Source organism: Trachurus trachurus (assembly GCF_905171665.1).
Source record: "Trachurus trachurus genome assembly, chromosome: 12".
Classification (NCBI taxonomy): Eukaryota; Metazoa; Chordata; class Actinopteri; order Carangiformes; family Carangidae; genus Trachurus; species Trachurus trachurus.
Window position 1 is genome coordinate 5,031,227 of NC_139908.1, and position 16,137 is coordinate 5,047,363.

The 16,137-nt window shown below is 40.5% G+C and overlaps 1 protein-coding gene across 1 annotated transcript; it reads right to left on the reverse strand.

Annotated features, from left to right (window-relative positions):
* Window positions 1–4,443: 4,443 nt before the first annotated feature.
* On the reverse strand, window positions 4,444–15,540 carry LOC310995048 (NACHT, LRR and PYD domains-containing protein 6-like; the record flags this gene model as incomplete). The annotated part of the gene is made up of 4 exons (XM_083983974.1): window positions 15,505–15,540; window positions 12,812–13,091; window positions 9,473–10,970; window positions 4,444–5,737 (listed from the first exon to the last, which is right to left on the reverse strand). Exons 2-4 carry the CDS (start codon window positions 13,080–13,082, stop codon window positions 4,444–4,446), a joined length of 3,063 nt encoding a protein of 1,020 aa, XP_083840100.1. The 5' UTR covers window positions 13,083–13,091; window positions 15,505–15,540.
* Window positions 15,541–16,137: the final 597 nt, after the last annotated feature.

Here is a 16,137-nt window from a genome sequence, read left to right on the forward strand (position 1 = left end):
CTCTAACACATCACACAGGAAGTGAGTTATTCAGACATTTTCTCTGTGACATCATAAAGTTTTTTTTGTTGCTATTTTAAAGTCCACTTCACTAAACATCAGTAGAAGAAGAACTTGACTGTGTCATGCGGTTGCGGGTGGAGCTACAAACATGACCTCACTAATGAAACTAAAACCTCACGGGGATGATGATGTCACAGTGAAGTTGACCTTGACTTTTTTGGATACAAACTGTCTTTTTTTATATATATAAACCAAAACAAAAAACAAAAAACATAACCAAAACCAAAGATCCAAACTAAATTTATGCATATATAGCGTACGGATTATCTTTTCAAATAACCATACAGAGGTTTAGTGATTCATAAATCTTCTGTCTTTCATACCGTGTAGTGTTTGAATGTAGTGGTGGATTTTTATTTTACATTTTTTAAACATTTACATTTGTGAATGTAGCCTAGTATTTCATACAAAATTGAAAGATTTAACAACACTTTTTCCCTTGCTCTTAAGCCTTTTCTCATCATATAGGAGAATCATATCTTTTTTTTTTTTTTTAAGTTTAAGCTTTACACCTGTTAAAGTTTCAAATAAATGCCCATTTCTACCCAGAACAAGTTACTGTAATATAACAACATTCATAAAAAAAAAAGGTGACAAATGTTTTCCACCTCCTGCTATTACATAAACTACAGTTCACATAAACATAGTTCATTTGCAAAAGCAGATAAGTGCCATTTTGAAAAAGATGAGTTGATGCTTTTGAATTATTCTTTGCATAGTGTTGTTTTCAATAAAGCTTTATTTTTTTGAGCTACGTCTGTTTTGATACGTCTCATCTCCTTGGTCAAAGCCACTCAACTTTGGTTTGACTGATTTCACCTGGTGTAAATAGCCTAATAATTAAAAATTGTTTGGACATTTTTTTAAAAACGGAGTTATCTGCTTTTGCAAATGAACTCTTCATATTAAAATCTAGAAATGTCCTGATTAACAGGGTAAATCAAATGTATAATCTTGAATGAAACATCCTTTATTTTGTTTGTGACTTGATGTTCCACTTCATGTTTTTATACATCTCCAGTTCCTAAATGGTTTAGTTTAGCTGATGGAGATGTTTGGATGCAAACTGTCATCATTGCATCATCTTGTTTTGTGACGTCACAGTGACCACCACACTAATGGGACTGCTCTCTGTTTCACGTTGCCTTGACAACAGCAGGTGTGTGTGTGTGTGTGTGTGTGTGTGTGTGTGTGTGTGTGTGTGTGTGTGTGTGTGTGTGTGTGTGTGTGTGTGTGTGTGTGTGTGTGTGTTACCTGCTGCAGTGACCATGAAGCTGCTTTAAATAAATGTAAATGTAAATGTCTGAACATTAACTTCTCTTCCTGTCACAGTAAAAGTATTTTTCAGCTTTGACTCGTGTTTGTTCCTCCACCCGGAAGCCGGAAGCAGAAGCAGAAGCTGAGCAACCGCAGAAAGTGAACGGACGGAGCCGCGGTGGGACACGAGCACGCGTACACGGGCGCGTTCACGTTCACAAACCGTGACCGATGATGATGATGATGATGAAGATGATGGTGATGTGTTGCAGCGGCGGGAACTCACCGAGCTGGTTTGTTTTTATTGATTTATCTCCGCTCGACGTCCGACACCGAGGCTGCTCTTCCCCAAACGGTCCTTAGTTACCATGGAGACCTGCCGCTCTCTGCTGTGATTGGCTGAGCTGACGAGTGACGAGGCTTTTACTCTGAAACACACACAGGAAGTGAACAGGTGAGTGGCGCTGTGTTGTCAATGGTCTGAGCTGGATTCATATATGGAACCGAACCTCCTATACAAATACCTAATCACAAATAAAGTGAGAGAATTATCTTACAAATTAATTCATAGATATTACCCTGCCAAACATTATTTGTTAAAATTTAAGAAAGATTTAGGCCTATGTGTGAATTGTTCTCTGTGTGAGTCTGAGCCTGAAACTGTGTTGCACCTGTTTTGGCACTGTCACTCTACTGCCAACTTCTGGAAAGAAGTAATGCGTTACATCACATTGAAGATTTACTCAGATTTTTCTTTACTTTGGAACAATATAGGCTACTTTTTGGTGTCCACGGTGTCAAAAGTAAGAAACTAAAGAACTGTATGTCATAAATTTGATAATAATATTAGGGAAATATACACAAAGCTAAATTTAGTCACTCTAAACCCTGTTTTGTGGCATTCCAAAGGGAAACAGCAGGGGGACTGCCAACGGAAATTAGCCTTCTGGCTATAATTGGGTGCATTTACATTTTATCCTTTTAAAATGTTCATTGATGTACACTGTCCCTCTTAAACAAATAAAAGGAATTAAAATTAAAATTAAATTAAACGGAACAGTAAATGCAAAGTAATAATAAGAAAGAAGAATAATAAAAAAGCTTTGAAAACATTTAATTTGTGCTTTTTATTATCTGTATTTATTTAATAGCCTACCCCCTGGCTGTTGTTCAATTTGTTTGTTTGAAGGTACATTAATAATAACTGCCTTTGTATTGATTCTATTTCTGTCAATAAAGATTCATTGGGGGAAAAAAAAGATGAGTGGCCCTAAACCTCATGGGAAACAGAGTCCAGTTGCTCTTACCTCTGACTGAGAATGATGAGGTCATCATAGTGTAAATTAACCCACTCGGTGACATTAACATGCATTATTTTATTTATTAGGCCTGTATATATTAGAGTTCACAGTGATGGAGCATGATTACAACAGGTGTCCATCTAACAATACTCTCATCAAATTTGTAAAAAGATCACATTATTGTTGAGTTTTCTATCATTTGTCAATAACAGTGAGCACAGCCAACCAACTTCAGTCCTACACAAATTGAAGATCTTTTCGTTTTAAGCAGTAAAAATATTAAAATACTGTGAAATACTTGATTTTCATTATCTATGACTCATAATCATTGAAACCCACTCCTTAGTCATGGAGACTAAAATATATTGAAACATGAAATGTTGTGGTTTTACTGGATTGTATTTATGTTGTGCAGCACAATGAGGTTGTTTTTAAATGTGCTATGTAAATCAAATTTGAGTTGGGTTGAGTTTTCAGTCACAGCAGGTTGACGAGCGTGAGCAGAGCTGTTTCCTGAACAAAGTGAAGCTGACCTGAGTTCAGTAGAGTGAGCTCAGTCCACACAGCATCGGCCCTTCAGTCCTGTAGTGTTGGCTCCACCTAGTGCTCACTACACAAACCAGCAGATACACACTGGATGAGAGTTGGTGATGAAGCTGGGATTGAACATGAGCTCTGATGGAAAATGACAGATGATGTGAATCTTCATGAAGCTTTATTTAAGTTGGATGTGAGTGTCAGAGTGACGTCGACCTCCAGCAGCAGAAACATCACAGTTTAATGAGTTTAACTGAATCCACAGACACTGAACTGATCATTTTAATATCCAGCAGTTTACACTGAAGTTACTTTGAAATGTGTTCAGCTCCACAGACAGATGATGCTTGTTTTAACTTTAACAGCAGCAAACTGTTGACGGCTGTCCTGCAGCTCTGCAGCATGTATTCATTTATAAAAAATAAAATAAAAGTGTTATCGTGTGTTTTCTTAATGAGATGAAGGTTTGGTGATGTGTGAAGTTACTACCACAACCAACTGGTGACTTCTCAATGGAAACAACTGTTAATCAAATTAATCATCATAGTGAGGTATAAAACACATTTACCTTCAATAAAAAGTGCTGTGAAACTATTTAATCAGTTGTTGTCTGGTGTAGATGAGAGCTGGGAGTCAAACACCAACAGACACAATGTTCATCATTGATAGATATTTATTGAATAGAATCAGGAGTTATCATCAGCATTACACAGAGGAGAGGACGCCTCTCCATCAGCTCTATAGAAACTTAACACACCAACGTCACTAACACAGGACTCATGTGATTTCATTCAACATGTGGTAAAGACTTTCTCTCAGCTTCAGACTTCTTCTTCTTCTTCCACACATCCTGCTGTCGTCCACACAGTAAATATGTTCAACACTAGAACAAACCCACAGGAAAGAGACTTCATCCTCCTCCAGGCTAAACTCATTTATACTGAGTTTCTATTTAGTTTCACAACAACTTAAACATTGTAATATCATGTTGATTATCTACTACACATCTATTCAAACTAAACATAGAAAATATGATCATGATTAACACATTTATAATCTCTCATGATTTTACTGTAAAGTTACAAAGTCATTGATGATTGAACAACAACAACAACAAGACAGCAGAACATTCAGAAACAGCAGCAGTTTCTCAGTCGTATATCAGACATTAGAGAGGTGATCACATTGATACTTGTTACTGTTGTTATTACAGGAACATCACAGCTGCTGAGTCGTCATCACATCACACTGTTGTCAATTTGCTCACAGTGAAGTCCTTCACCTACTACTTCATTCCTATGACTGCTTTACCAAATGCTGTTAGTTTCCCAAACATGGATCGCACTCCTGCACTGGCTTTCTTATCCACGCGATTATCAATCTCCTCCAGTTTCTTGATCTTCTCTGTGTCTCCTTTCTCCTTCATCTTCTCAATCAGGAAGTCCAAGTGGACATGAGTGGACAGTGAATCCACATTCAGGGCGATTTGATCCAGTCTGACAACATGTTTATAGGCCTCTTCAAGACACTTAGTCTTCTCTGCTGTCAACTCTTTCATGTCCTTCCTTAGATCTTCCAGGTGAGCAGGCTTAAACCTCTTAACTTCTACAGTGAACTTGTCACTCTTCTTAAAGTCATGTTTCTTCTGAGCTTCCTCAATCTGTCTGATCTCTGTCTGTTTCAGTTCAATCAGGTGGATTCTCTCCTTCAGGTTCTGGATACAGGCCGTCAGTCTGATACGGGAATTCAACACTTCAACTGTTGTCTTCACCTTTTGAGGTGTGGATGTTGTCAGGAACTCAGTGAACTCACCCATTTCATCATGTGTATTTTCCCATGTATATTTTGGAGCTCTCTCAGACTTCTTTGTACTCTGTGTCGTCTGTTGGTTGTTAAACAGGAAGTAAACAGGTTGATTCTTCTCATCTCTGGCACATTTAATACCTGCAGCATCGAGAGCTTGGAGAGGGTAATCAGGTCTGAGTCCATCTGAGTGTGTGATCAGAGCTACAATGTTCTTTATGTTCTTTCCAAACAGAGACATCACTGAATCAAAGATGTACTTCAGTTGGTCACTCAGTCGATTCTCTGACGCCTTCATCACCAGACCCACTGCACTGAGTTCATGAACTCCTTCTTCTGAGCGGAACAAGTCCAGTAATCTCTGACTGATGATGACATCATGTTCAATTCCTCTGGTGTCTCCAAATCCAGGAGTATCAATGATGGTCAGAGAGAAGGGCAGAGTTTGATCTCCAAAACCAAAGATCTCGTACACGACCACATCTGATGTCTGACTCTCACCCTGACTTCTCTCCTCTTCCTCTACGATCTTAAACCAGATGTCGTCTTCAAACTTCACTCCCATGGCGTAGTTGACCAGAGCGTTGATCAGAGTAGATTTTCCTGTTCCTGTTTCACCAACCAATAAGATGGTTTTGTTCACTTTGTTCAGGTTCTTCTCACCAACAGTCTTTCTGGTCAGAGTTCCTATTTTCTCTCCCTTTGGTCTCAGCTGGTGCTGAGTAGGAGATCCTGAATGGATCAAAGTACTCTGGGAGATGATCTCGTTATTTATCCTGTGGAAAAACAAAGTGTGTGAGTCACATGTAATGTAAGACGAAGGACAACACCAAACACCTTCAACACATTCTGGCATAACAGAAAAGCAGCTGGAGGACTGAGAGGTTCATGAGATCATTTGTCCTCATTTAATCTTGTTTTGAGAATTGTTGGAAAACCGAAATAAAATTTGAAAACAACATTTGATTAATAACCGAGCCCTAATTTGCAGTTACTTAACTTTGGCTTTAAAGAAATGTCTGTTTGGGTGAACTGAGGAGATTGCTACATTATATGACTAAAGTTTATTATTTTATTGTTGGCTGTTGATACATCTACATCTATTATAGACCTCAATTATAGAGCTCCTGAGTAGTCAGAAGTAATAAAAGAGACACAAGAGGCCACATGGGGTGCAGGTCTCTAGGTCGACATCTGAGGACGTCAGTAGAGTGTCAGTAGAGGTTTACCTATGTCTTGGTTTCTGTTTGTCCTCTTTTATTATGAAATCCCCCATGTCTGGTCTTCCTGTGGTTACCCTGTGGTGATTACATCATGTGCCTCACCTGTGTCTTGTCATGTACTTGTATTGTAACCTCAGTATTTTGTTAATTCATCTGAGTTCACCACCATGTTCATGTTCAGTACTCCACTTTTGTTCCTGCCTGTGAGTTATTTTGTGCCCCCATGGGTTAATAATTAATTTAATAAATGTGATGTTTCGGGCACCTGCCATTATTGTTTGATGGATACATTTTCAAGGAGCAGCTTCTGGTGTGTGGACTCTATTCTTCATCTCATATTTACCCTTTTACCAGCGCCCAGTATTATATTTTTTGGTATGTGTGTGCTATTTGTACCTGTTTTTGGAAGAATTCCATCTGTTACCATTATGTGATTTGCGTGAAAGTACTGTTTATATTTACACACTAATATACTACTAAAGTAACTCAAACCATGTGAGTGGACTAGTGTGAGTGGTTGATCACCTGACAGTCACCAGAGGATTTTGTCGACGCAGCTTAAGTCCTAACAGCCTCCTGTTGTTACTCAGGTCCAGGTCTCTGAGACTAGAGGACTGGGAGCTGAGGACTGAGGACAGAGCTTCACTGCTTCTCTCAGTGAGGTTACAGCCTGTCAACCTTGTTCATACAGGAAGACACAACAACAAATGTTACATTCCAAAATCTAATTAGATCATTCATACAAGAGTTAAAGGTCGAGTCTGGAGGTTAGTTCGTTGTAACAAAACATTCAAACTAGGCCCCTCCTCTCGGGCTCAACTGTGCAGCCTCCTGCCCCTGACAGCAGCAGCAGTTGTCAGGACTGAAAAAAAACAAAAAAAACGCCGGGTATCGGTCTGCGGCTGCGGCGCTTCACTTGGGCTGTATTTCTTTGCAGTCCTGACAACTGTTGCTGCTGAGGAAGACAGGCGTGCTAGAACTCGTTAGCATCCGGGACAGCTAGTGGGGCTAGCAGCCCTCCTACTCTGTGAGTTTTGCTTTCTCTGCAGAGAGCTTCACCTGAGCTCTGTCATTGGCTGGAGAGAAAACACAATTCTCCACCCAGAAGCATCCCCATGCACATCAAAACAAAGCAAAAGACCAATATAATGGCAGGGGGAGGGGACTCTGCAGATACAGTCACCACCACACAGGACTAGAAGCCCATAGGTGATGATTAAGACAGATTTCATTTGGATAAGTCTAAAGTTTATTTTTGGGCAAAAAACTCCAGACTAGGGATGTCAAAATTACTTGTTTTCACAATTAATCGTGGTATTAAACGCCACTATTAATTAATTGTAAAGATTCCTAAATACCATCACTTTCTGAAAAAGATGATGTTGGAACCGTATCGGCAGATGTGCGCCAAAATGAAGGTACATAACATTGAATTGGTAGGAATTTAAATGTTAGCTTGACATTTGTAATTAAAAAAATAACAAAAACAAAACACAAAACGTAAACACTTGGTATAAATAACAATTTATGACCTGAATATTTCAAACACTTCTTCTGGATGATTAATAATTGGTTATATATTATATGACATAACAAATACTTGAAATAGATTTTGTGTAAACAATGAGTATGTAATTATATTTTAACTGTATTTGATTTTACACATTCATAGTGTTGTGAAATTAATAAATGCATAATAATCGTGATAATCGTAACACCGTGATGATTTCTCTGACAATAATTGTACCAAGACAATGTATAATCGTGACATCCCTACTCCAGAATCTACCTTTAAAGGGATATTTCAACATTTTGGAAAACTTGCCAATTGTCATAATCCCTATAGTCATAGCAGTAGGTTTGTTACCTTGTAATTGTCGGTGCAAGCTATTTTTAGAACAGCGGAGCAGAGCCGTGAGCTGCTCAAGGTCAAGGTCAAGGTCAAGGTTTCTTTATTAATACCAGCTGGTAAATTTGTTGTGCAGACAGGCACTCAGCAATCCCAGTACAAAAAACAGCCGCACACAGACATCATGACACACAAATCACAAAAATAAAAGACAACATAATCAAAATACATGGTCAAAGTCATAGGAGTAGAAATAGAAAAGTGCTTCTACATAGAAAATGCTTCTGCGTGCTCAGAGCTACGCTACGGAGGCTCATGGGATTTCTTGGTTTCCCTCATCAAACTCATCAAATACACAATCCAACAACTCCAAAACGCTCTGGTGGACAAGTTGTGACCTGCACATTCACCACACTATGTAATAATGTAACGTTATGAGAAAGAGTTGTTTTCGAGGTAAATTCATGCAAAACCATTGATGCGTGTTGCCTTCAGGGGCAGTTTTTCATAAAACAGTCTCTGTATTTACCTCTAAAACAACTCCACCTGGTAACGTTCTGTTATTATCTCATAGCGTGGTGAATGTGCAGGTCACAACTTGTCCACCAGAGCGTTTTGGAGTTGTTGGATTGTGTATTTGATGAGTTTGATGAGGGAAATCAAGAAATCCCATGAGCCTCCAAAGTGTAGCTCTGAGCAGCTCACGGCTCTGCTCTGTCCTTCTAAAAACAGCTTGCACCGACAATTAAAGGTAATTAACCTACTGCTATGACTATAGTGATTATGGCAATATGCCAAAAATGTTGAATTATCCCTTAATGTGTACCGTACTAATAACAACCAGAGAAAACATATCAATATTCACGCACAGACTTTACAATTAACAGGATCCTCACCTGAGAGTCTCCAGTCTACAGTGTGGACTCTTCAGTCCACCAGACAGCTGCTTCAATCCTGAGTCCTTCAGGTTGTTGTTACTCAAGTCCAGGTGTCTGAGACTAGAGGACTGGGAGCTGAGGACTGAGGACAGAGCTCCACAGCTTCTCTCTGAGAGGTTACAGCTGTTCAATCTGAAGGAGAGTTAGTGAAAAGAAAATGTGAGGTTTTCAGTTTTTTCCCTGGTAAACTAATCACAACAGCCTTAGTTCACTTACAGGGCTTTCTTAGAGGCTTTGACCACTGGCAGCAGCATCAGAAGAACCTCCTCTGAAGCAGAGTATTTCTTCAGGTCAAACTCGTCCAGATCTCCTGATGACAGTAAGATGAAGACCAGAGCAGACCTCTGAGCAGGAGACAGTTCATCTGTGGAGAGACGTCCTGATCTCAGGAACAGTTGGATCTCCTCCACTGCAGAACCATCCTTCAACTCAGTCAGACAGTGGAACAGGTTGATGCTTCTCTCTGGAGATGAAATTTCCCTTGTCTTCATTTTCACATACTTTGCTATTGGTTGACTGGATCGTGTGGCACTTCCTGTCTGCGATATCAGGTCGTGTAAAAGAGTCTGATTGGCCTGTAGTGAAAGACCCAGGAGGAAGCGAAGGAACAGGTCCTGGTGTCCATTTGGACTCTGTAAGGCCTCATCAATAGTGGTCCTGTAGATCTCCTCTAGACGTGGTTGACTGATCACTGAACTTGAATGTTTTTCTATGATCGACCAGACCACAAACAGAGCAGCGAGAAACTCCACCATAGTCTGATGGAAAAATTTGAAGACCTTGTTCCTGCCCTTCTTCATCTGATGCTCCTCTTTAAGAATCTGTGAGAACAATTCTGAATACACAAACTTTCCACTGAAGTAACGGTTGCCATCTTCCAGGTCCTCTTCACAGAAGACCAGACTGCCTTTTATCATTTGGTTAAAAGCCAGTTCTGAGAGTCTCTTGATGTACTGAATGGTGTCTTTTGAGCCATACTTTGGTTTCATGTGCCTGATCTGAACCACCAGGAAGTGGATGTACATCTCAGTCAGGGTCTTGGGCAGCTCTCCTCCCTCTCTGGTCTTCAACAGCTCCTCCAGAACTGTAGCAGTGATCCAGCAGAAGACTGGGATGTGGCACATGATGTGGAGGCTTTGTGATGTCTTGATGTGGGAGATGATCTCTCTGGCCTGCTGCTTCTTTCTGAACCTCTTCCTGAAGTACTCCTCCTTCTGTGGGTCAGTGAACCCTCTGACCTCTGTCACCATGTCAACACAGTAAGGAGGGATCTGATTGGCTGCTGCAGGTCGTGTGGTTATCCAGAGGCGAGCAGAGGGAAGCAGTTTCCTCCCGATGAGGTTTGTCAGCAGCATGTTCACTGAGTTGGACTCTGTCACATTAAGAGGCAGCTTTTCTTTGGCAGTGAAGTCAAGTTGAAGCTGGCTCTGATCCAGTCCGTCCAAGACAAACAGGAGTTTATACTCACTACTGTCAAAGTTTGAGTTTCCTGATCTCTGTAATGATGTGAATATGTCATTAAGTACCTCCTGTTTCATGTGTAAAGTTTCAGGAACACAAGTGTGAATAAGTTCAGCCAAACTACACTGTACTTCCTCCAGTGAATTCAGCTCGCTGAAGGTGAGTGGGAAAACAAGATGCACATGTTGATCGGTTCTTTTTTCTGCCCAATCCAACACAAATTTGTGCATCAGGAAAGATTTACCAGTTCCTACTTCCCCCATTGTCAGCACTGTTCTTATATTATTTTTCATTCCTGAAGGGTGTGTGAAGATGTTGCTGACCTCAATTCCTGCTGAGTTTTCAGATGCCATTTCAATTTGCCTGATCACACCAGTGGTATGTGTTTCTTCTCCAGCTGTGATGTACAGGTCTGTGTAAATATCATCCAATGGTTTCTCATCCTTCTTTGTGGTCCACGCTTCTTGTATGTACATAAACCTGTCCTGAAGGTTCAGCTGGAGCCGTTCTTGGTACGATGTGAGGGTTTGTTGTGGCACTGGAACATACATTGAACAGAGAGTTTAACTTTTCTTCCAAGTTCTCCAAGTTCTTGTTGTTCAAACCTCACATCTGAGGTACAGTACTGTATGTCTCTTAGCAAAGTGTGACACTGAGAATTGGGTAGCAGCAACAAATCTATTTAAAGGACAAATTCCGGGCAAATTCAACTCAGGCTGTATTTCCTAACATTTTAGGTCTAAAAGAAGGAATCTGAAGATTTTCAGTTTAATTGCGCCTGTTTTGCGGTAGGCTAGTTGTGTCTCTCTAGTGCTGGGTTGAAAAGATCGATCCACCGATTTTAAATCGAAATTTTTTAATTTATTTTTTTTTATATATTGTAGCGTCCGACCGGACGTGATAAAAGGATGAGGAGGAGTTGCTCAACAAACCTTCAATTATTTCAGGAACGGTACAGTTACTGTTGGCCGTAACCCAAAAGAAAGAAAAACAACAAAGATGAACTTCTCTACTAACGAGCCTCTGCACCTCTCGCGCGCGCGCGCGCGCACGCACACGCGCGCACACGCGCAGGCTCGGTCCTCCTCACACCCGCCCCCCACTCTCTCAGCCTACCAACTTGGTGACTTTCTCTTTTTTGTCAATAGCGACTGGCGCCAAATCTAGCGACTTTTTCCGGTGTTGTTAAAGACGTCTCTCGTTTGTAGACTCCGATGTGAAAGCACGTCTCAAGCACCGTCTTCAACGAGCCGTGGGTGTCGCCGTGAGCCCCGCCCCCGTCCCCGTCCCAAAGCACTCAACAGGCGGCCAGTCTCACAGTGTCACGGTCGCCGCTGCAGTCAGAGACCCGCACCGCTCCACGCCGCCGACCGCTCGTCAGTCATGCTGCTTTTCACACTGATGCTGCTATTCGGACTGAAGCGTGCACAACATGCAGTATAGTTTACTGTGTGTGACCCTACACTTCACTATCTTTAGTTGTTCACGTTCACAGCTGTTTGTGGGCCAAATGGCCATGACAAAATTAAACTACTTTTGTATTCAACAGCAACAGCTTTTGGGTGAATTCTTCATGTCATATTTTCTAATAATGCACCAGGTTACTGTCCCAATAGCAATCCATTGCTGCAGGTGCCCTGGATCTGTTCAGTAATTCTGCCCTACAGCATGTTTGTAAAATTATAGTCTATCAACATTATGGGATTGGTCCTTGCCATTTTCCCCTACTTCATTAATTTAATACTATTATTAATATGTTGCATAACTAGACAATCAGGTATTAATATGTTACATAACTAGAAAATGAGGTAACAGCTCAAAAAACGGTTTTAATGACACTAACCCAAATTGATATCGGATCAAATCGAATCGGACCGAAACGAAAAAATCGATACTGAATCTTAAGAATCGGAATCGAATCGATTCTTGAAATTTGAATCGATACCCAGCCCTATGTCTGTCCCCGCATCGCCACAGCAGCGATGAATGGGAGCGGATGGAAGTTCAGCTGCTTAGGCTGTCTACATCCCTCAAAGCCGCAATTTTTTTCCACAGACAGCATCAGATGGCGACTCAAACATGCACCGAGAAGTTTGTTTACTTTACATTGCGGCTTTGAGGGATGTAAACAGCCTAAGCAGCGTAACTTCAATCTGCTCCCATTCATCGCTGCCGTGGCGATGCGGGGACAGACACAACTACCGCAAAACAGGAGCAATTAAACTGAAAATCTTCAGATTCCTTATTTTAGACCTAAAACCTTGTTTAAGAATCAAGATCACCTGCATTTGGTGGAGAAATTCTAAAATGATGGCTTTTTTGTTTGACTTCAATAAGAAATACACCTGATAACAATGCATGAACATAGCTGCATCTTACCTTGTGTTCCTGTGCTGGTGCTGGATAACCTCTCCACCAGATCATTCCTGTTGATCTTCTGTAATGTGCTCTTCACCACCTCCACAGACTGTTGGTTGTACTTCTCCACTATCCTGTCCACTGTCTCCAACCTGTTTGCTTTGTCCAGGTGACTCTTCGGGATTGAGATGCCATCCAGGATGTCTGGACGCTGCAGGAACCACTTGAACCCTTCAAACTGTTCATCTGTCAAATCTTCCAGAATATTAAATATCACCTCTTTAGCAGCCATTGTCCTTTCCTGCTGAAACAGAAAACCAGCTCTGATTAGTTGCTTTAGAGTCTGTGTTCCCTTCCTGTCTGAAAGCAAAGTGAACCTGTGCAGCTCAGAGAGGTGTGACCAGAGGATGACATGACTCATGTTTTGTTACAGTTTTTCTCAGTCGCTTTGGTACATTTCTCAGATCAGAATTGAAATTCTAAAAACTACTTGATCAATCTTCACATCATTGTAGGAATTTGTGCACATTAAAAAATCAACCAATGATCAACCAGTTTTCTGAAATAGCTCAAAGGTGCAGCTCATGAATCATCAACTGGCAAGTATATAGCTGGAGCAAAACAATGTCTGACAATGGAAGGACAAGGAATTGGACTACAGCACTGTGTGTACAGTTTTCCCTAAGGAGATTGTCCTATGTTCACATTTCTATTTCTATAGACCAACTGATTAATCCAGGTGTGCCTGACCATTGTTGTGAGGTTGGACACACCTGGATTAATCAGTTTGTCCAATAATGTAAGACAGGAAATAAAGGAGCTGGCTGAAGTTCAGGAAGTAGTGGAGCTGTGCATAAAGCCTATTGACCCTGGTTTTCTGTAAAGATAAAAAACATTCTGTCACAGCTAGAGGTGGAACTTAACTCACCATTATGAAGTAGCCTGATCATCTCCAACCAAACCTCCTGCAACTCTCACCATGTCTGATTTCTTTTCTCAGTCTCTGATTTAGCAGAAGTTTTCTCAAGATTCTCCAAAATCTGTCTCCTCCTGGGTTTGTTGAACTGAACTTTTTTTTTTTTTTTTTACCAACCCCCCTATGTCATTTTGCATACCCCACCTCTGGGGGTATGAGCACCCCACCAGTGGGAGGCATCAATGCACACAACTAATCAGCTGGGAAAAAGAAAATATGCACCTCAATACTTTTTCCGTGTTATTTATTTCAAAATATTTTAGCGCCAACTCGAGGCTCAGATGAACAGGTGAAAGGGTTGGACAACTTTGCTGAAGGTGAGGAGAGGCTGCAGAAACTGTGAGTAAACGAAAGCTAGAGGCGGAATTACAAAAATGTATAGGCCTATGATGTTTATCTACAGTAGCTGCTTATATTTTCTCACCACGAGGCTGAAGAAAAAAACTGCTAGCCTATAGTTGATAGTAGCCTAACAGTAACAGTGAGGTGAGTCTCTGCTGCTTCTCTGTGGGCTCTGTAATAACTTCACTGCTGCTGTAACACACCAGGGGCCTCATTTAACTGTGCGTAGGATTGTTACTAAAAGTAGCCTACGTTGGACCAGACCGACTGAGACGGTGAAAGACAGAAACAAAACACACATGCTGCTTTCAAGACAACTCGGAAGTCGGAAAAAACGAGCTCCGAGTTGTAAAAAATGAATTGAACGGCGTCGAACTCGGAAATTACAGGTCGGAAACCCGGGTATCATATCAGAGCTCCGACTTTCCGACTTGACATCATGAAAACATTAAAACATGGCGGCCCTCGTCTTAAACGGTTAGAATTTAGAAATTTTAAGTTCTTTGCTGAGGTTTGAATGCTTATTTTTGTGTATTATTGCAGTAGCCTTTATGAAATACGTTTATATAAATACTGTGATTGTTGTATGGTGTTAAATTGTGGTCCTCATATGTGACGGAAGTAACGTTTAATGGTTATCAAGGCTATAACATTATGTGTGCACTCATCTGCAGTGTCTCCTCTCCTCCAAAATAAACATAATTTAGCCTACTGCTGCATATATTTTTCATATTCGGCTGTGAGCCACAATATGCCAAACCTCCTTCAGGTAGGCTATCCATGTTTTTTTTTCTTCCAAGTTCCTGCAGCGTGAACGCAATGATGTCCGAAGTCGGAAATTTGGAGTTGGGAATTCCGACCTCCAAGTTGTTATGAACTCAGCAGAAACAATGACAACAGAGTGGGTCCATTTCCAAAATAAATGATGATAGAGGGAATGTAGGAAATAAAATAAAATAAATAGAATAAACACAGATACAAACACTAATACCGACCTCTATACACTTCCTGTATCTCACTGCTCAACCATCGAAGGCAGAAAGGGGAAATGGCGGCTGTACATCCGGAGCTGGACCTTGTATCTTATCAGCTCACTGCTCCACTGAAACTTCTCTGATCCAGCTGTGGCCTGGACCCGCTCCTCTTTAACTCTGTTCAAAGCATTTTGTAGACAGAAGTCTCTGCTGACAACAAATACATGAATAAAAAACTACAACTCTTACTTTCACTTTCACTCTCCATTTAGGCCTATACTGAACTGAAGTTGCTTTAGATTTCTGCCGATAAATCCGTTTTAAAACGAGTCAACAGAATGACGATTAATAAAGTAAACCAACCAACCAACCACGCTGCTAGTCAACACATTTCTAGTAGGTTTAGTTTTATCTTAACTCACCAACCACCTCGTCGCTCATCCTGGCAGTGCAAACAGAGACTACGTCATGCAGCACTACACTCTCACTGATTGTCACCGTTAAAGGAACAGTACACAGATGAAAAAGAAGCGCCAACACTGGATCACTTCATCAATTACTGTATTATCAGTCTAAGGTCGTAATAATTCAGCTCACATGTTCACTGGTTGATTACCGTCTCTTCCCCTGCCTTTCCAGTCACCAATAGCTAACGTTACTAACACTTTATTTAAAGGACTCAAAACTGAAATTGCTCTTAAATAATCACATAACATGGGCAAAAATATTTCATACACAAGTGTAAATTTTAAGTGTTACCCCACTTTTTCCCTCCCTGCTCTCTATATTTTGTGATTCACTAAAAAGTATAAAATGTAAAAATGTACAATATCTGTATCAAGATTTAGGTTGATCTTTCCCTTCATCAGACCCCAGGAAACTAGCCTAATTGATTTATGTATTGTAATATTATTATGACTTTAATATGTCATGTTTGTATGTATGTATAAAATTATTTACTTTCCTATTTAGTACTTTTTTTCATAACTTTCCTGTTCCATTGGTTACTGTGTTATTATATAGCTAGTCAAACACTGACATGTTCTGCTCAGTTT